Source organism: Alternaria hordeiaustralica (assembly GCF_023758085.1).
Source record: "Alternaria hordeiaustralica strain BMP 2776 chromosome Unknown scaffold_25, whole genome shotgun sequence".
In the NCBI taxonomy this organism is placed as follows: Eukaryota; Fungi; Ascomycota; class Dothideomycetes; order Pleosporales; family Pleosporaceae; genus Alternaria; species Alternaria hordeiaustralica.
The window spans coordinates 315,121-334,150 of NW_026056797.1; the positions used below are offsets into that span (position 1 = coordinate 315,121).

Consider the following 19,030-nt stretch of genomic DNA (forward strand, 5'->3'; position numbering starts at 1 on the left):
GTCGATCATTGTGGGCTGAACACTGTTCGGTTAAGGGTCTCCACGGCTACCTTGGTAGGTACCTAGGTACTTCACCGTCTTGTCTCTATCATCCTTGAACTGGGCATTACATTGTGTGTATTGACCATGTCGACGATTTGGCCTGATGACCTCCACTAATGTTCATGGTCTTCAGTTAAGGTTGGGCATGATCGACCGGCGGTCTAGAATGCCGCCTACTGCAAACGCGATTGACAAGCCATGCACGGCAATCGAGAAATTCCCATGATCACGATGCAAATATACCTCTTCCGGGATCACAACATTTTATGCACGTGCGGAACTGGTATTAAACAGACATAGTGAACACAGTCTTCCCGTGCCATTTAACTGGGGCGATGTCCTGTCAAGAATCCCGAGCTGCTTCCAGATACGCTGTGGTAGGCGTTGCGCTTACATAATCCCGATGATGGTGATGTTGAAGCCCAGGACGACAACTGTCTTTCTACTAGGCAGCTACATCGACACCTGCGACTCTCAGCGATACCCCATTCACACATCGTAGTGCACGACACAACAGCACGACTCTGCTCAAAACTTACAAATGTTCTTCTTCGGGCTCGGCGGGCTGTTCACAGGTATTACATGTGAAGTCGCATCTGATAGATTCGCTCGCTAATACGAGCAGTCGCGGTCCTCCTCGTCAACGCCATAGCAATCCTCTCCGAAGACCGCTTCCTCGCACGCAGTACGTTTACCAGGTCCTCATGACCCGCTGCGGCCTTTGCGCATCTACGCATCCACTGGTACACGCGAATTACAATTGAGCATCCGACTGACCAGGACATAGTTGGCTGGACCGCATCTGCAGCAGAACCCGGTTTCGGCGGCCCTCGCGACGATGCCAGTATAAAGGCGCGACTGATCAACCTCGTATCCTCAGTACGGACGCTCATGAGGTGTACGTGTACCCCTCCATCCTCTCCATACCCACATCCCTTGGAGGGGTGGAAGACAAAGCCAAGACAGATTTGCTGACACAATGCAGTACCATTGATGTTGATCAACACCCTCATGATAATCTATCTACTGGTCCTCGGCTGAGCGCGGCGCATACACGTTACGAACCAAATCCCGACGATTTCGATTAGCATATACACGGCGCAGGAATGGGCGTACGCAAGCGTTTGGCAGTGCACGCTACAAAAGGTTGACTTTATATGAAGGAGTTCATGGGGCCAAGGACTGCATTGAAGAGCATCTGATATCCCTGCTTGAAGCGAGCAACTTGAGACAGCACATGGAGGAGAGCATACCCTGATGTGAATGGGAGGGGCTGTTGAACCACAAGATACCTTACTATTCTCCCGTTGAGTGGGCAAAATATATCCCACAAATCATTCTGCTTTCAGGCACAACACGAACATGATCCAGATATTCCTGTTTATCCGACACGCAGTCGCACATTCGGAACTGCAGGCCTAAGCATTATGGCGTTCAAGTAGACTGGTAAGGTATATGAAGTGAGTGAAAGTAACTGGGGATATCGGGAAATTATGTGTAGGTCTAACAAAGAGAAGCGATTGTGCAGTCCAAATGTAGTGTATGATCTTGTCATCTACGATCTCCGAGTCCCTAGAGAAGAGTGTAAAACTCGCTTCCCGCCCAAGGAAAAAACTACCAAATGGTGTACTCGAATACCACTCTGATTTCTGGGTTTCCAGCACAGCGACGAATACACGCAGACATTTCCTTTTCCAAGTGCTGAGTCCACACATTTTTGTTTTCCGTGTCCCAAGAAACGCAGCCATAGACCACAATGCGCTGGAGGCCTTTCATTGTTTCCAGAGTCCGAAGGGCGGCCAATGCATCGTTCTGCACTGGATGCCTATCAGTCACCGGGACAACGCCACTGGGGAACTCGAAAGCCCTTCTAGTGACCCTGAACGTGGTTATAGCGTCTCGCTGCTCGTTGCTGAGCCGATTGATGAATGTGCTAATACCCCGAGGCAAGATCTGGAAAGCGTAGAGCTTGAAAGGCAGGAGGCGTGTTTCGGCATAGACCTGGCGGCTGACAGCGAGGAGCCGGAGATCCGCAGGGAGGGGTAGGCGTCGATCAAGATGGCTCACGTACATCTCCGAGAACTTGGGAATCGTGGTGTCGCGAAACACATGGGCATATATTTGGTTGCGGATCTCGCCCGGGAGACGCAGAAAGGGCGACTCTCGCTGGTTGCGCGTGGCACTGCAGCGATATTAGTTATGATCTGAGCAGCGCGAAACTTCCGGAACAACTTACATGACGGTTGCTTCTTGAGCAACTCGAGCGTCCATCGTGGTGTTTCGCATCCGTGGACGCTTGGTGGTGAGCAAAACAGAAGGAGCGTCGAAGGTGGTTTCCAAGGTTACGTCAACAATTCAATCGGGCTAGTGAGCCCTGGAGAGCAAACAGTCCTCTGATGTCATCCATGGATTGCTTTGCAGTATCGGAAGGTGCGCCTCTTCTCTCACTTCAAAGGACCTTCACCTCTTTAGCCACGGCAGCGCAAAGCTCGACCGTCACTCCCGCCCCAGAGAGCACATGTATCCAAAGTCTCTGTGTATCACTCAAACGGTCGTTCTCACTTTTCACCTCTGCAAACTTGACTTCGCCCTTCTTCCCCTCTTCTTCTGTAACTCGCCAAAGAAACAGATCGGGTACACCGCCACCTCTCTGTCCATACTCTTGCGCCATGACTTTGCACACAGTTGCCAACGCCTCGCCGTCAAAGCAGCGAGCAATCTCAAGCAGATCAACAACGTCGTATGTCCAGTCCAGACCTACAACGCAAGTCCGACGCTCATGGTGGTCGTCGTAGATTCTTTGGATGATGGCGGGTGCGTCACCGTTTGATATCTCGTTCAACCTTGCGTTGATCTCGGATATCCGAGAGGGATAGAAGGCGTCGGTATGTAGGTCCAACGGACAGGTCTGGTAAGGAGTCTGGAAGACGTTGGGTACATACGTGAATAGGACGTCGTAGAACAAGTATGCGAAAAGCGTACGCACGATACCACCTTCAGCGTGATAGCCTTTCCAGCCTTGGTTGCGGTAATGCGAGAGACACATTGCTTCGACTGAGCACTCGCCATCTTCGCGCGGATCGATCCATATGGTCTTCCCACCCCGTCGGCCCGATTTCGCATGTGGTGAGCTAGTACGTCTCGACAATGAGGGTCTTTCGCGTTCGATACGCGTTCCCTCCATGACGACTTCGACCGGCTTCGTCAAGCGGACATGTGAGAAGTCGTGTTGCAATCGTTTAACACATTTCAGAGACAATTCAAGTTTGGTGATACGCTTCTGCAAATCATAGTGATAGATAATATGCACAAGGTTATCCTGCAACCCGTCTTCACAGGTCTGCAAAGCAATAAGCTTCCAATGCCTCTTTTGTTTCTCTGCGCTTCTGTTCTCCGCATCGGTCAAGGCGGCCATGTAGTGTTCCTCAAGCAGTGCTTTGCGCTGGTACCAAGCTCCTCTACGAGAATGATGGAACAGTCGCTGTTGCAGCAGTTCATTCAAGAGTTCGTGCTCGCGCCTATGCTCCTTCCGTCGTCTGAGTATGTCAAGTGTCTTGTGAATGATGCGCGTGTATACCCAAGCTGGTGAAAGACGACGAAGGTATGACCCTTCGCCGCTGTGGTAGACGCTGTCCTCTTTTCGCTGCTCTTCTTGAACAAGCACTTGCCAGCGCGGATATACCTCCTCAAAGGTATCCAAGATTTCTTGATATCCTTTCTCCGTTGGTCTTCCGTTGAACTCCAAGATGTTATCTATCCGGTACTGCGTTCGTATAGAAGCCTCATACTCGAGCAATAGGGACCGAGAGGCGAATATATTCGCAGATCGAGACACAATGTACTCTGGAAAGTTCCAGCGCGCGATCTTTGCCAAGATGATGGTTGTTAATGACTTCTCGGTCCACTCGGTAGAGCGGTAAAAGACAAGATGCACACGTTCGAAGAGCTTCAAAGTGGCCAGCGAGAGTCGTATACAAGGGCCTGTTTCTTGCATGATCATCCGTGTGAAGTGCGCATCGCGATTTGCATCATCGGAGAGATCAGCTTCGGGCTCCAGCTCGACATCGGGCGTCTCTGTTCGTGACCTGGATACGGAAGATGCTCGCGACATCTCCGAGTCCGACCGCGTCAATCCAACATGGCCCAGACCGGTCTGTCTCTGACTTGTGCGTCGTAAAGCCTTCAGAAGCTCACCCTTGTTCTTTCCCTTGACCTTGGCATCCTTTGCAAGAGCCTTCAGTTCATCGAGTTTCAGCAAGGATGATGCTTCCTCGAGTGTGCTTATCTCCTCCTCAGATCGATCCGCGAACGTGAATGTGCTGCCCAGTGTTGTGCCTGCTGGTGCCTCTAGTTCGCCCGGGTGTGACTCGACTTCGGAGGAAGAGGCTGGCAGGTCGTAGGTACGTTGCAGTATTTCGGCTGCTGCGTCAAGGTCTGAGATGTCGCTGTGGTAGCCCAGGTTCTTTATGCGATGCCATGCGGAGGTCTTGCGAAGGAAAAGGCGTACGTATCTAGGAGAGAAGTCGAGGTTAGTATGACTCTACTGCTCATTATACTGGAACTTCCATCTTACAGATACTGCGCTTCGTAGCCTATCTCTCTCCACATCCGAAAGACCTCTGTTTCGGCCTCATCAAAGAGGTGGCCTTCCTCGTCCAGCACAGTATCCAGCGCGAGGTTGAATGCGTCGACATAGAGCGAGCTCTTGCCTCGAACCCATGACCGCTTTTCCAAGCGCTCATCTGTCCCGACTGTCTTGCTCTCTTCCTCCGCCTTGTACGCTTCATATGCTTTGATGGCGTCATCGCCTGTGTCGACTCGTGGTAGCGCACTCTCGAGATCTGTCTTGTGTTCTTTCTCTTCCTCCTTGATTATAGTGCCATCATTCTCGTCATCAGAGCCAAGCACTTCGCGCTTCACATTCTTGCGTGGTGTTGGTGGTGGTTTCTTGGGACTGTTGCCCGTCTTCTGGCGCTTGACCGGTCGATCTTGCTCGCCATCGAAGTTGGTGGATTTGGGATGCTTGATGAATCGGGTTATCATTTGATTGTGTACGGAAGGGCTCCGAGGATTGAGCGCCATTGCGAGGTCGCAGCAAGCTGCGGAGCGGCGCCTCGAACCAATGCAAGTAGCACTCGCCACAGGCCAGGGCGACGCGCGAGATCGCGCTGTCACGAGGCACTAACCCCGGCGGAACTTAGCGTGAACGGACCTCTGACGTCATCGCGATGCCCTCAGGATCTTTGAGTGAAGGACCTCCTTCAGGTTCAACAGACCTGAAAGATGTCTAATCGCCGAGTTAAAACATAGATATGAAGATTGATGGTCATACGCAGTGTACTCGCATAGAGCGTCCGTACTACGCGGGGTAAACCTCTACCCATTCTACAAACGTCCAACCGCCTTCCTAGGAGGTAGTATAGGTGAAGATACCGCAGCTACAATCGACAGCTCTTAATACTTGCCTAACGCGGTAACGTCTGTTTTAGGTTGAGACGAATTGCGACAGCAATGTACGTGTGAAATCCTCCGCCCTAAAATCTACGGTGGAGAGAACCCATCTATAGAAGGGTATGCACCAAGAAGAATGACAACGCTAGCGGAGCGGGTAGAGGGTAGAGGGTGAAGGATATCCTACCGCAATCAACGGCTTGCGATATTGCTTGATTGGGTAACGTCTGGCTCGAGATGAGACGAAATCTGATATATTCAACAGACCCGACGAACCGCGTCAACTAACAACAGTCCTATAAGTTGGCATCATCATCTTCCTGCCTGCGCCTCCGGCCCTTCACACCGGACTACTCTCGACTGCGCTAACTCTAACCTACTTCCCATCCATTGGTCGCTTTGAATCTCTACTTCGGTATCAATCTGTACGCCCATATAGGCTACGCCATGTCCACCCTTCCGACTACTCGCCGCTTCTAGATCTTTCCTGTCGTCGCTCCTTTGGATATCTTCTCTTTCCACGAAGGGGTTCTCGCTTCCTAGTACTCTTTGCCCAGATGTATGTATCGAAGTAACGCCAGATTTAATATCGTAAGCGAGCTCGACGTCGTGTGAGCTGAGGTTTGTAAAGGTGCGCGCACGGCTCTGTCGCTTGCTTATAGACAGATTACCGTATCCATGCGAGCTCTGGCCAGGCATCTTTGATTGGCTGGTAGCATAATAGCTTGTGTGTTCACGAAGGAAGCGTATGTGTTCGCGGAGAAGAGGCCAGATGCCGGGGAGATTGGCTACGTAGACGGCAACGGATGCCTCACGAGTATACCACAGCATGTACGTGGTGGAGTATACGTCCGATAGATTGTAAACTTTTGTCAGAATTGCTGCGACGATCTTATCGGTCGTGTCAGTGAGAAGAAATCGTGGGATAACAGGAGGGAGGAACGTACAACAAAGATGCCCATGCTGAACAATATACCTAGCACGACCTTCTGTTTCAGAGGAAGTGAAAGCGACATGATCATCGGTATTGGCACAGCGATGATGAGGACATCGCTGCTTATGTTGAAAGTTGCCTGTACTATCGCAAAGTGCTCAAGAGTCGTGCATTGCGGATTTGGGGGCGGCACTGCCCAGTATCCTACGAATGGGCGACACGCACTGAAGAAAGTAATCTGGACAGCGAACCAGCCGATAACGACCCATAGTGCAGCCACTTTGATCCACTTCATGTTCGTTGTTCCGGTCAGCATACGAGCAAACATGAACAGCATACAGGCTTTCAAGGACCATATAACGTTCAGCATACACTACTACGTGTTAGTTGTGCTTTATAGTGTGTTTGTATGTCTCATTGTCTATCGACTTACTTGCTCGGAAACGACGACGATCTTCGATCCTTTGATTCGCTCATCGATCTCTTCTTGACTGAACGTGGAGAACAGCTCTGGTGGGAAGAGGTTGCTTCCACCTCCTGTTGCGATTGTGTTCAAGCATACAATCAACCCAGTGTAGAAGGTTGGTACGGCCGTTGCCATGATCCAGTCATCTGCTGCAAAGGCGTTTAGGCTTCCGACTCGATGCCATCGCGCATAGCTGTAGTCGAGAGTGAGCACGGCGATATGGTTTGGCTAAGTATTACTAACGTGCGGAGTAAGATCATGACCATGCCGATGCCGTATAATATCCATGATTGCACCGACAATTGCTGCGGAAAGTCGGACATGTCGCTCTCGCCCATGATCGGAAATAGGATAGTTTCGCCTGAGAGTCGTTCGGCCAAGATGTTGTCCACGAGACCTTTGGTAGAGAAAACGAATGCTTGGAGTTATTAGTCGCACTTCCTCCACATGTAATGCTCCATGCTTTGAATTGTTAATAGCTCGGTTCAAACATAGTGTCGAGATAAAAGGGTTAGAACTCTTGAAATGAGATGACAGCCTTGGATGATAAGATGCTATGCCGCGGGAAGTTTACTGCTTAGCCAAGATAGACATAGTTCCGCTGCACCTATCAACACACCTAGACATCAGATCATATTCGGATACGACCCAAGATACGGGACGAGTATCCTGAGACTATACCCACAACAAACATCAATAGACATCTCCGCGAAGTTGTAATCGGTATCTTGGAATCCTTCGAGGCTCAATGGCGTGGATGCCCAAGTGGCCTGTGGCGATGATCACCATCAAAGTCGACCTAAATAGTTAGCATCATATGCCAGCCCATTCATTCTTCCAAGAGATGCCAGTGCGGATGCATGATTGGTGAGAATTGGCGCTGACAGCCAAGCTTGTCCCTGAACGAAGCGCGGGGTGCAACATTCAGCGTGATGGGGTCGACCGCAGGCGTGGGATGTAGGCGCTGTCCGAGGCGGACGCCTCCAGCCGCACGGTAGGTATTGTCCGTATTGGTATCAGAAATCACAAGGATTCACGTGTAAGCGATGCTTGTGATAATCTTACTGACGGCAGGACGAGCGGTGAGTAACAGCCTCAACAACTAGAGAAACACCGTTATCCAAGATTGTTGACAGAAACGTGTATTCAACACGCATTGCTTCGCCCAGAACACTCTCAAAGGCTATGCAAGCCACTCAAGTTGCATACCTGTGTATGAGTGCACTGAGACTCCGGTAATAAGACATGAGTCGTCCTGCCGTATGTGCGTCTATCTGCGGCAATATCCACACGAAGACGTTGAAGCGTGGAGGCGGGGAGGTGCGCGATAAGAGAAAAAGAAACCACAACGGAATGCGGATGTCATCCGCCAAGCGATCCATGCCACTGCCGAATTCTACATTTCATAAGCTTTTAGAAACCAACCCCGGTTTGATTACAAGGGACCTATCTCAAAAGAAACATATATACATTCTCAAGATAAGGAAATATGCAGGTCCCAACAGAACCCTCCGGCACCATGAAACAGACAGCGGAGAAACCGGAACAGCTCCATAGGAGATCTGCATCCAGGTACCAAGCCACATCATGCAGGGAAGGACCGACCACGTACACCAGACCCAACGCCAGAAAACCGCTGAATGTAAACGCTAAACCGCTCAAAAAGCTCCATGTACAGGGAAGATATAATCCATGAGCGCAACACTCATCTAAAGCGCCCAACTGCCTTTCCTAACGGCAGTTCCACGGCCCCCAGCCATGAATTCATCTTCAGCCATGTGGGGGTGTTGCCTTGCCCATTCCTGGATATAGATGCGTAAGGCGCGCCAGCGCATGCACGTCTCCTCGGTAATCTGGGTGTCCTTCAAATTGCCGTCGTTACCTAGACGAATGTAGCCACGGGATGAGGCAAGGTGATCGTCTTGCCTCAACTCGGAAATGGGAATGTGCGAAATCTTTGAAAGCTCTTCATCGAACGGACGTGCCATTGATGGATAACCGAGTGACAGGTAATTGTACACTTGGGTGACAAAGTTGTCACCGAATTCTTCTTCGATGGACTGCTCGACAGCGAGCTTCTCATCGATGCCCGAGAAGTCTGTTTGCCCAAAAGTGATGCCGGAGCTCGATGCCGGAGGCGTAGGTGGTAAGAGGCTCGTAGAGGGCGTTGGACAAGGCGACATGGGGTTTGGCTTCTCATTGTGGGGTGTGAGTAGACCGGCTGGCCCGCGTGGGGACTTGTCTCCACCGTTGACGCAAAATCCACCCCACAATCCGTGCGTGCTCGAAGCTCGGCTGTTAGCATTGGACCACAATGATGGTGTTGTACTTGTTTGCCTGCCGTTGCCTTTTCCACACCATAAGCTTTCTCCTGTTTCAGACGCGGCCTTGGACTGCTCAGAGAGATAGCACATAGCCGTCCGGACCGCATCGCATCCTTGAGTAGGGTCAAAACGAGATGGCTCCGGTGATGCACATCGCGGGAATTTGATGTCCTGTCCAAGCATGGGAGGTCGGGCTTCTTTGCGCTGACGCTCTAATTCGGGGTCTTTTCGCTCTTTCGCAAACTTCTTGGCCGTAGCAGCATCCAGAAAGCCGGCTGGGTTTCCAAATGGACTGAAAGCAGGCTTGACATACTCCTTCTGCTTCTGCTCCTCTTTACCGGCTTTCTGCTTCTCTTGATACTCACGCATGGCAATTAAATCCCAATTAACCTGCGTGAAGGACGGTTCTCGCTGCGGCTTCGCCTCAGTGACTGATGGCTCTGAGCCTTCTGTATCATGATCCACGTAATGAGCCACGGGTTCGTGGAAGTCGCTGTTCGGGAATGCGGCCAAGGCCTGTTCCCGAAGCTGTTTCTCTGCAGCCTTAGCAGCCAACTCAAGTAGGTAGCCAGCAGAACTGTCGTCAACACTTTCTCGTCGTCGAGTAGCTTCTTTGTACATAAACGAATGGTCTGAAATATAAGGTGGCGACTCGGTCGGCGATGGCGGCGCAGATGCTTCAGACTCGGAAGACTCAATCGGGTCTAAGTCAGGAACACGGAACGAGTGTTGCGAGCAGCTAAAGTACGACCGGCGTCTACACGGTGAGGCGTTGCGTTGTATCTCCAAAAACAAAGGGTTCTGTTTGATATCAAAAGTCGGTGTGTTTGTTGGCGGTGTGGGAGGGATTCCCAGTATCCTTGCTTTCCGGGCACTTATTGCAGAGTCCGGGGTCGCCTCAGTCTTGTCGGACGGTTGTATTGCGGGAGTGTCGTCCCCAGCCTTGCGATGTCTTTGGGCAGTCTCGATCAATTGCGGTCGAAATTTCTTGGTAGGCAGTTTTAGAGAAGCCCTGTACTGGCTACTGTAGCTTGAAGCCGCTTCCATAGGATCCGCTTTGAACTTCCCGGTGGGGGATGTTTGCTCTTCCCAGTCCTTGGCAAACTTCTGACGACTGCTTCGTGTGGTCGTCTCCAAGGGCTCGGGAGCAAAGCGACGGTTGGACTTCTTGGTAGTCTCAACGGGCTCGGGCGCAAACCTACGGCTAGACTTGGAACTTGATTTTGTCGTCTCTATTGGCTGTGGTGCAAACCTCCGTGGCTTCGGCCTCTCGGCCTGCTGTGCCGGAGCTTTGTCCTGCTCTGCCGCAGCCTTGTCCTTGGAGGACGAGACAGTTGTCTCGATGGGCTCGACCTTGAAACGCCTGGGGGGAGCTGCTGACGCCATCTTTAAGTATTTCCAGCACTTGACGGGTGCTCCCTGATGCTATACTTATACAGGCAATCGGATATATCACTAACGGTGTCTTCGCCAATAGCACGACTATGCGGTCGCCCGGGTAGACTAGTGGCAGAGGCCTAGTATCTGGGGAGGTGCGGAACCGAAGCGGGGAATTTACTCGGAATATTTCGGAGGCATGTAACTGCGTAGGGGCGCTGTTGAGCGTGACAGCGACGTTGCGGACAATGCTCGGTGCAAAAGTAAGCACACGCAAGCCCCGCTGGCGGTATGTTGTGGTAGAAACGCTGGGATGAAGGGTGCAGCCGATGCTGGCTAGTTGGGGGCAGGGAATTGTCTACGGCGGTCGATTCGGAGGCGCGTAGGACTCAAGGGTGCTCGTGTGGTCTTGGAGCATGTCAGTCGCGTGCCATTTTGCTTCTGGCTGTCCCCCAGGCACGGGCTCAACTTACTGGACCCCGTATCGCAGTTCCCACACGGCCAAGGGTTTGTCGAACTGCGGAAAGCGTCTGAAGGAGAGGTTGCCGAGAAACATGTGAATGGCACAGTGTCTAGTAGCTGGCGCTGGCGTGTGTGGTGCAGGATGACGTATGGTGGAGCGACTGCTAGGGACAGCCCAGAGCTACCGCGGGGGTTTGCGGGTTTGGGTATGCGTGGGCGTGCACTGGTGGTGAGGGCCGTTGGTTATATCCAGGGCGGTCGCGGTCGTGTTCAGTCGTGGGCGCAGCTCGTTGGACGACAGGGTTGAGTTTCCAGCGTCTTGTTGAGGTTCGAGAGCTGGTCGTAGCGCCCTAGGACCAGCAAGATCCAGGCACTTAGATGGTCTTATCAATGCGTGCACCGCTATTGACACACGAGATATCCCTCGGACTTGGACTAAATGGGCAGTGGCAGAAAGTTCTAGGGCTCCATGGCTGTCTACCAGCTGCCCGATGACCAGCCTCGTGGGCGGAGCGGTCAATCAGTGGAGTCAGCACTCTGCACCCGACCGCATCTTCGGCACGTTAATTCGTTCCAGGATGCACGGTGCGAACGTGCAGCAGCCGTGTGGGTCTGCGATGAGAACTAGACAATTCCATGTCGAGCATCGGGGATCGACAAATGGCATGCGCTACTCCACGACTCCAGACTCCGCGCCCGCTTGCTGATCGAGAATGACTACAGTCTTTGGGGATTTCAGAAAGTCTGATTAGGCCTTTGCCTCGCAGTGAAAGCTATGCGGCATTTTGTGTGGAAATTAATGCTTTATTTACGGAAACCCTAGCCACGTACTGGTCTCCGCTGAGAAGAGCCCACAGAAGGTCATGGCGGCATCGTGTATTCCCGAATGCGGCCGCTGAGGCAGGAATCTTTCCATGTGTGCGTAGCCATAATGGCATAATTCATCACAATTCCACGACACAATTGCAGCATGCACATGCGCCTTCCGTTTACCGGCGTCGTGCTCAGAAAGCATACTTCGAGTTTAATCTGGTGCTGACCATCAGACGTTGTGAGGAGTGATCGGGCAGGTGCGGGCGATTTCGGGTGGCTTTTGCAGTTGACACATGCAGCATGAACGACGGTTACCGTAACCAAAATTAGAAAAATATACCACGACTCCACTTCGTGAGAGTACTCCTATCTTATTTTTGCTTTGTTCGCCCCGCTACGCCTGTATCGCTTTCCGCTTCACATTGGCCATGCATCTGGCTAAAGACTCACGACCACGTTTCTTTCCACTTATACAACTATTGGATACAGCTACTAACACAGTTCTATCAAACGCCAAAAGAAATACTCCATAGGTCAACTCGCTACACAACAATGAAATACAATCTGACTATCCGTCCCGAATACTGGAAGATAGGTACCTAGGTAATCTGAATGTCCATTCCGAAAAGCGCGCGCCTGAACTCCTACCACCAACCACCAATCAACAACCAACAAAAGCCTTCCAGTTGAACCGAATCCTACCGCCCAAACTATGGCGGCGAGATGTATCCATAAGCCGGCGCATACCCGTTCCACGACTGCTCCACCAGATACCAGAGGGGCGAGCGATCCGGCACGACAAGGTGACTCGCTGGGTCTCCGCGGCAATGCTCGTACTGGGGGCTGAGACGCAGCGGCGACTGCAGAAAAAAGTACTCAATAGGCAACGGCGTGGCAACCGGCATGCTGTGGGCAACCCAATAAAGAACACCCGGGTCGGGTGATCGGCTGCGAGCGCTGCCGCCGGCAGATGCTACTGGACTGTGGTCGATTGTGGCACAGGGTTCGACGACCATGCTGTCTGACATGGCGGCACAGTCTTGGACCGTATCCGTGGGGTCTAGGTCTGAAGAGTGTGTCGTGGCATCGTCTGCATCTTGGAAAACTCTGATATCCTCATCGTGGGACGCGGTCATCAAGTACGGTTCTTCGTCTGCATCAACGGCTGTCTCGTCGTCGCTCACTCCGCCACTTCCTTCGTCGTCATTGGCCTTCTCGCAACCTTCTCCGCAGTCGTAGCCACAATTTCTCCAATTGAACTGCGGCGGTCTATCCGACGATGGGCTATCTAGAGCCGGCTGGTGGAAGGGGTTGTTCGGATCATCGTGGTCGTACATCGTGGCGCCAGTAAGGAGATCGAGCAGTCTTTCCTGGAGGCATGTCAGTTCATCTTGTGTGGTATGGGCGCAAGCAGTCAGTACGATCGTTGTCAAAAGCGAGGACGTAGCCGAAGTCGAACCGTTGCATACACATAGAAAAGCAGTACATCTTACCTCGACAGCTCTACGGCAAGGAACAAGGACAGCAAGCAATGGAAGACAACTCTGTTTGTCACAGGACAATGATAGTTTTGGCAAAGGTAATGGTACACAAGCTAATAATACAGATCAAGACACTTCCAAATCAACAAACTCTTGAGAAGGGACCGAAAAGAACAACCACAACACATCCTCTCAAGTCTTTATACGCACAGTACACGAGCGATCATCGGCCAGCCAGAATATACGACAGAACGAAAGGGAGTCATAACCGCCTCCGCGACAGACACGTTGCCTAACCCCAAGCCTGAGTCGGTCACCTACCTGGCACCAACAACCCATCACTGGACCTCCTTCCCCGCATTTATCGCAAGCGACGTCGCATCATGAGTGTGAAGGACCAATATCCTCCGCTCATCTATTACCGTATTCCGACACCGGCCAGCGTGCCCATAACCTGGGGTAGTCGACAGTACCCTCGAGTAACCACGCGACGGAAGGATAGCATAGGATACGTCTGAAATAAGTCGGTAAAAGCCCGAAGGTAGCCGGCATGTAGATTGTTTTGCCTGATGACGGCATGGGGACTTTGTTTTGGGGAGAACGCGTCGCGTGTGCGTGTCCGAGATGGGCTCACCGGAGGCTGCCTATATGGGCGTTGGAAGTGGGGTAAAAAGCCACCGGTCAACACCGAAAACGATTGTAGACCAAGGAGTTAGGTATGACTCTGGTGAGATTGGTCGCTTCGTTTTGGCACGGTGCGGACATATGTCACTATGTATGACGGATATTTGGGGTCGCGTTAAGCAGTGTTGCCGCTTTTAACCCCGTCGGTCGGGAGATTTTGTCACTGGTGGATGGATTTAGAAAGGAGATCTAATTGTCTCATGATACTTTGGATATTTCCTGATGTTCGCTTTCTATCACGGTCATGGTGTAGCGCGCTAATGTATATGCATCTAAATTGCCGTGCATTCGCCTCCACATGCCGGGTCTTCAATCCAACTATGACGTCTTCTCCCGTCACTCTATGCCCTTCCTCTCTGTCTTGCTCATTTGTTATGCCAAAGTAATGTCCGTAAGGAATTCCAGTCGTCCGACTGAACGTAACTGTCCACACGTTAGCATAATCCCATATTCTTTGAGCTTCAAGGGTTACCCACATATAACTCATACTGCTCCTCAAACTGCTCTGCACAGCCTCAGGATGCCACCTGAAAATATACATAACCATCGCCCAACTCAGACTGGCAAACACCGGCCATCCGTTCTTCGCCATCGTTCTCCTCATCTCGCCGTTACCGAACAGCTCCCATCCACCACCACCACCTTGAACTCCTTGTCCACTAGCTCCGCCTCCGACCTGACGTGGTTGTACTGCCAGCTTTGCCAACGCTAACAACACGCGTGCAGCTACGTATATGACGATTTGCTGAGAGACGGAATTGTGAATTGTGCGACCGAAGACGGTGTAGCCGCCTAGAAGGCCGGCGAGGAAGGAATCGTAGTGTCGCTCTTTACCGGTCGGGGACGCGTGTCGGAGGAAGATCATGCAGGATTTGTAGACGAGGGCGAAGAGGCCGAGGTTACGGGCGTGTTGGCGGGTCGCTTTGTAGACGAGCAAGGCTTTCGACCGGAAGCTGTTTGAATTTTGTCAGCACGAATATTCTCTAGTCACGGAGTAGAGAAGAGGTTTGGCAGGGAGTGTGCTACATACCTTCCAGATCTGAAGAGGAATATCATTCTGTAACCACGCGTCAGCTATCCATCTCTCCATAAACACACAGTACTGTAAAAACCTACACCAGCGCATGCGGAAAGCGCACTTTACTTCCGTATACGATGCCATTCCTTACACCTTTTACCAGTGTGAGGATATCATGGTACTTAGGGTCTAGCACAATCCTGTCGAGCGCAGCCTATTCGAATCATCAGCTCTCGCGCTGCGAAGATGCGACATCCGAGTTTCTGCAACATACTTCGAGGGCATGTAATCTGTCCATATCGTCCGTATGTGGGTGTTATGACCTGGGTGTTGTGTTCTGTCGTTGCTGGCTTGCGTCCGGCGAAGAAGAGCCTCGGTCCAGCGCGCGCGCGTTGCGATGACGTTTGCCGCTACCTTTTACGGTCGCGGGAACTCTGAAGGAGACAATCGAAAGAGTAAAGAGAAGAGTGGAAGTACAGTGTACGTATCATGAGGCTGACATGGGGACGAGAGCGAGGTTTGCGGTCGGGTATAGATAGCGCAGAGTCGCAGTCGCGGAATGGCTGCTGGCATCTGATCCTCGGCTCGCGTCACATTGCCGGTTGCTGCTTCCCCACATCCGTGGATTGGTGCAGCTTCGCGCTAAGAGAAGGAAGGGACAGGGGTGTTTGCGCTCTGACATGTGAAGGCAGAATAATTTGGGAAATTCGCATGTGCATGCGTTCTATGATCTAAGACTGCTGCTTCTTTTCTAGGCGCTCAATGTAACAATACATGGTATCTCGACGCTCCCGCCTGATGCTATACAAACGCCCCCAAACACCATGATATGCTGCTCGACGAATTCCGCGCATCCAGCGCGAAATCCCGTAACGGCCCTACTCTACCCGTCGAGTAGGCCATCGCTTCTTTAACTCTTCATATACCGTAAAGATGAATGCAGAACTGGGTATGGATCTCGCAACTGTAATACCACACCCACGGTACATGCCTTTGATACCGTGTTGCTTCCAAACCGCCTTTCCTACGGCGCTGAATGTTGACTTTCCGCCAGTCAATTGCTTGACATCTTCGGTCTGCATTCTCGATTTGATCGTGTCCGCAGGGTAAAACATGAAGTTGTAGGCTCCACCTGCGACAGAACCAGAGGCCATGCGCTGCCAGACGGGAATATCTTCGTCCTTGGCTGAAATACCGGAGCCCTTGAACAGGATCTTCATGCCTTCATAGCCACCGAACCACGCTGCACCGCCTCCTGTCTCGCGAATCAAGGTTCCAAATTGTCCGTGCCAGTAGCCCTTGAGGCCCTGGTGACGATAGATAGAAGCAATGACTCCTCTGATGGTTGGTGCGGCCACGACGGTACCGCTCGTTTCTAGGGGAACTTGCATCTTGCATTTGACGAGTTCAATCGGTGTTAGGAAGAGCGAGGTGATGGCGCCCGCGATCATTCCGCAAAAGAGCATGCCAGAATATGGCAAGTCACGCTCAGGGTGTCTCTTCAGTTCAGGATAGAATCCCGAGGACTTGAGTGCATCGCCAGCCAGACGATACTACAGACCACATCAGCTTGATCCACTTCTCCATTGGCACGTTACTCACACTAAAGAACAAGGTGCTTGTCTCTACAGCAGCTCCTACCAGAGGCGCACTGATCCCCCGGTATATTCCAAGGAAGCCATCTTGCTGTAGGGACTTCTTGAAGCAGTCCAGTGGCCCGGTGTAGCGGAGTGGCACCTGGTCGGGCTGTGACTGCAGCCGAACCTTGACCGTATCGAAGGGGTACTCGATGTACTTTCCGACCACTCCTGCTGCGGATCCACAGAGAACGTCCTTCAAGGCCTCTTCTCCCTTGCCTATGGTATGCTCTGTAGCAGGACTCCGGACCTCTTCCATTATGACTGGGTTGGGCAGCCGGCCTCTTCCCCCCACCACCGACACCGGACTCTCTTGTGCTTCCATGGATGCGGAATGTGTGTGGCTCGTCAACGGATATGTGTGATTGTATTGAATGTATGGTTATGAAGCCGAGCGCATGTTGCGTGCGAAGAGTCGTGGGCGGTGAGAGGGCGCGTGGCTACTGTTATGAATCGGAGCCCATGTCAATGATGGAGTACACCGGTAGCGTTTGCGTTATGGCGAGTGGAGGAAGGTTCGGAAGTGTGTAACACGACGAAGAGAGTTTGCTCGAGGGAGCATGTAGCGGGCCGTGTGTGCGACGGGGATGGAGAAGATGATAACGCCCAACGTTGTACCAAACAGGGTCGACCTTTCTTTAGCTAGCCTAGAAAAATTCTGCAGTATCGGAAGAAAGTATTACAGGAGTGGAAAGCGCACAGCGCTTGCTAAGCCAGACCATCTGCATGCGCGAATAAAGTATGAGCGCAACGAGCAGTTGGGGACGCGCTCCGGCCGCACTTCTGCTGATGCAGCTTATCAGATCAATTCGATCTGATAACATTTGAGTTGGGCGGGATTTGGGATCCCTGGCTGGCAGCCCGCGCCGGCAAAGTGCGCTAGTTATCGATAATCGGCATTAACTTTTCTCGCGCCGCCGTGTTCTGGGTTCGAGAACTTCTGCGAGATCCACTGGTCGCGCAACACTGCAACCATGTCTGAATCTGTGATAATCGAGGCGCCTCCTGCCACGGAAACTGCCCCTGTCAAGGGCATGAAGAAGAACGGTATGCGACTGCTGTGTGCAGTATACCATTGCGACATGGCAATCTAACTTTCCCCAGGCAAGCAATGGCACGACAACAAGGGTCCCTTCCGACCAAAGGCTGGCCAGACCTCATGGGAGAAGCGCAGCGAGGAGAGGAAAGCGCTCGCTGCTGTCAAGGCGAAGGAGAAGGAGCTGAAGGACGAGAAGGAGTCTGAGAGACAGGTAGGAAACCACGGCTTCTGGTTACAAGTAGACGGGAGCTGACTGTGCAATAGCGACGAGTCGAAGCTATCAAGACCAAGCGCGCCGCCAAAGCAGAACGAGAGCGATTCGCCCAGATGGAGGAGAAGATGCACAAGAAGCGCGTCGAGCGCCTGAAGAGGAGGGAGAAGCGCAACAAGATGCTGAAGTCATGAGCTCGGGTCGGTTAGACTAGAGCCGAAGCACAAAATGCGGTCAAGGAAATGCCGCTTCGGGAGGATGTAGAGAAGGTGCAGAGGCAGGCGCGACTGCACTGCCTAGAGACCACCGGGAAAGCAAGAGCGACCGGAACAGATCCAGAGAAGTCCAGTCTGTAGGGCGGGATGCGAGCAATGATACCCTATCGAGACTTCCCACAGTGGAAGACGGAGCAAAAAGCAATCATATTAGAACCTTGCCCATGAGTAAAGAAATGAAATGCCATTCCCTACTGAAAGTACCATAACCATAGACGTGGAATCACCTATACAGGCAACTTGCAATATAATATCTGCAAAACTACAATCATCATGACTGTCTAGGCTGTTTCATGACTCTCTTCACATGCGCTTCCCCAGCTGGCTAGCGGAAGGAGACCCCTGCAATGACACGCGAAACTCGGAAGTCGATCTTGGAACCCAGCAGCACCGACAACTGCCTCGTTGCGCCGACCCAACCACCACCATGACATGGACGGACAGCTTCACCTCCATGCCGGCCTGGCCGACCCCAGGTCTTTCCGTCCCAACCTCTACAGCTCCCGTTCGGCGACGCGCGTGACGACCGATCCCGAGAAGAAGTCGCATTCCCACCTGCACAAGCACAAGTCGTCGCGACACCACCACGACCGTCACGATGACCGGCACCGCCACAGCTCCAGCCGACGCCATGCTGCCAAAGAGGCCATGCAGTCGGCCATCCAGATACAGCCGCCCACCAGCTTCGGAGACCTGCTGAGGCAGGCGCGAGGGAGCAGAGACACGAGCCCCAGTCACAGTCGCAGGGAGAGCGTCGCACCAGGCCAGGCGGATGGCAGCGTGCATGGGAAAGAGGAAAGTACTCCAGGCATCACC

General features: G+C 52.3%; 8 protein-coding genes across 8 annotated transcripts; 2 read left to right on the top strand and 6 right to left on the bottom strand.

Moving 5' to 3' along the window:
* Nucleotides 1-583: 583 nt before the first annotated feature.
* Nucleotides 584-1,083, top strand: J4E84_009045 (uncharacterized protein; the record flags this gene model as incomplete). Its single annotated transcript, XM_049391611.1, has 4 exons — nt 584-617; nt 668-727; nt 830-940; nt 1,028-1,083. The coding sequence occupies 4 exons, from the start codon at nt 584-586 to the stop codon at nt 1,081-1,083; spliced, it is 261 nt and encodes an 86-aa protein (XP_049240739.1).
* A 1,408-nt stretch (nt 1,084-2,491) lies between these two features.
* J4E84_009046 (uncharacterized protein) lies at nt 2,492-5,124 on the bottom strand (the record flags this gene model as incomplete). The annotated part of the gene is made up of 2 exons (XM_049391612.1): nt 2,492-4,553; nt 4,616-5,124. 2 exons carry the CDS (start codon nt 5,122-5,124, stop codon nt 2,492-2,494), a joined length of 2,571 nt encoding a protein of 856 aa, XP_049240740.1.
* Nucleotides 5,125-6,160: 1,036 nt separating this feature from the next.
* On the bottom strand, nt 6,161-7,028 carry J4E84_009047 (uncharacterized protein; the record flags this gene model as incomplete). Its single annotated transcript, XM_049391613.1, has 3 exons — nt 6,161-6,202; nt 6,441-6,800; nt 6,861-7,028. 3 exons carry the CDS (start codon nt 7,026-7,028, stop codon nt 6,161-6,163), a joined length of 570 nt encoding a protein of 189 aa, XP_049240741.1.
* A 1,574-nt stretch (nt 7,029-8,602) lies between these two features.
* On the bottom strand, nt 8,603-10,603 carry J4E84_009048 (uncharacterized protein; the record flags this gene model as incomplete). The annotated part of the gene is made up of 1 exon (XM_049391614.1): nt 8,603-10,603. The coding sequence occupies one exon, from the start codon at nt 10,601-10,603 to the stop codon at nt 8,603-8,605; it is 2,001 nt and encodes a 666-aa protein (XP_049240742.1).
* Nucleotides 10,604-12,579: 1,976 nt separating this feature from the next.
* Nucleotides 12,580-13,206, bottom strand: J4E84_009049 (uncharacterized protein; the record flags this gene model as incomplete). Its single annotated transcript, XM_049391615.1, has 1 exon — nt 12,580-13,206. The coding sequence occupies one exon, from the start codon at nt 13,204-13,206 to the stop codon at nt 12,580-12,582; it is 627 nt and encodes a 208-aa protein (XP_049240743.1).
* Nucleotides 13,207-14,399: 1,193 nt separating this feature from the next.
* J4E84_009050 (uncharacterized protein) lies at nt 14,400-15,350 on the bottom strand (the record flags this gene model as incomplete). The annotated part of the gene is made up of 5 exons (XM_049391616.1): nt 14,400-14,457; nt 14,511-14,987; nt 15,065-15,091; nt 15,151-15,266; nt 15,327-15,350. 5 exons carry the CDS (start codon nt 15,348-15,350, stop codon nt 14,400-14,402), a joined length of 702 nt encoding a protein of 233 aa, XP_049240744.1.
* Nucleotides 15,351-15,930: 580 nt separating this feature from the next.
* Nucleotides 15,931-17,014, bottom strand: J4E84_009051 (uncharacterized protein; the record flags this gene model as incomplete). The annotated part of the gene is made up of 2 exons (XM_049391617.1): nt 15,931-16,605; nt 16,655-17,014. 2 exons carry the CDS (start codon nt 17,012-17,014, stop codon nt 15,931-15,933), a joined length of 1,035 nt encoding a protein of 344 aa, XP_049240745.1.
* A 649-nt stretch (nt 17,015-17,663) lies between these two features.
* On the top strand, nt 17,664-18,133 carry J4E84_009052 (uncharacterized protein; the record flags this gene model as incomplete). The annotated part of the gene is made up of 3 exons (XM_049391618.1): nt 17,664-17,736; nt 17,794-17,939; nt 17,993-18,133. The coding sequence occupies 3 exons, from the start codon at nt 17,664-17,666 to the stop codon at nt 18,131-18,133; spliced, it is 360 nt and encodes a 119-aa protein (XP_049240746.1).
* Nucleotides 18,134-19,030: the final 897 nt, after the last annotated feature.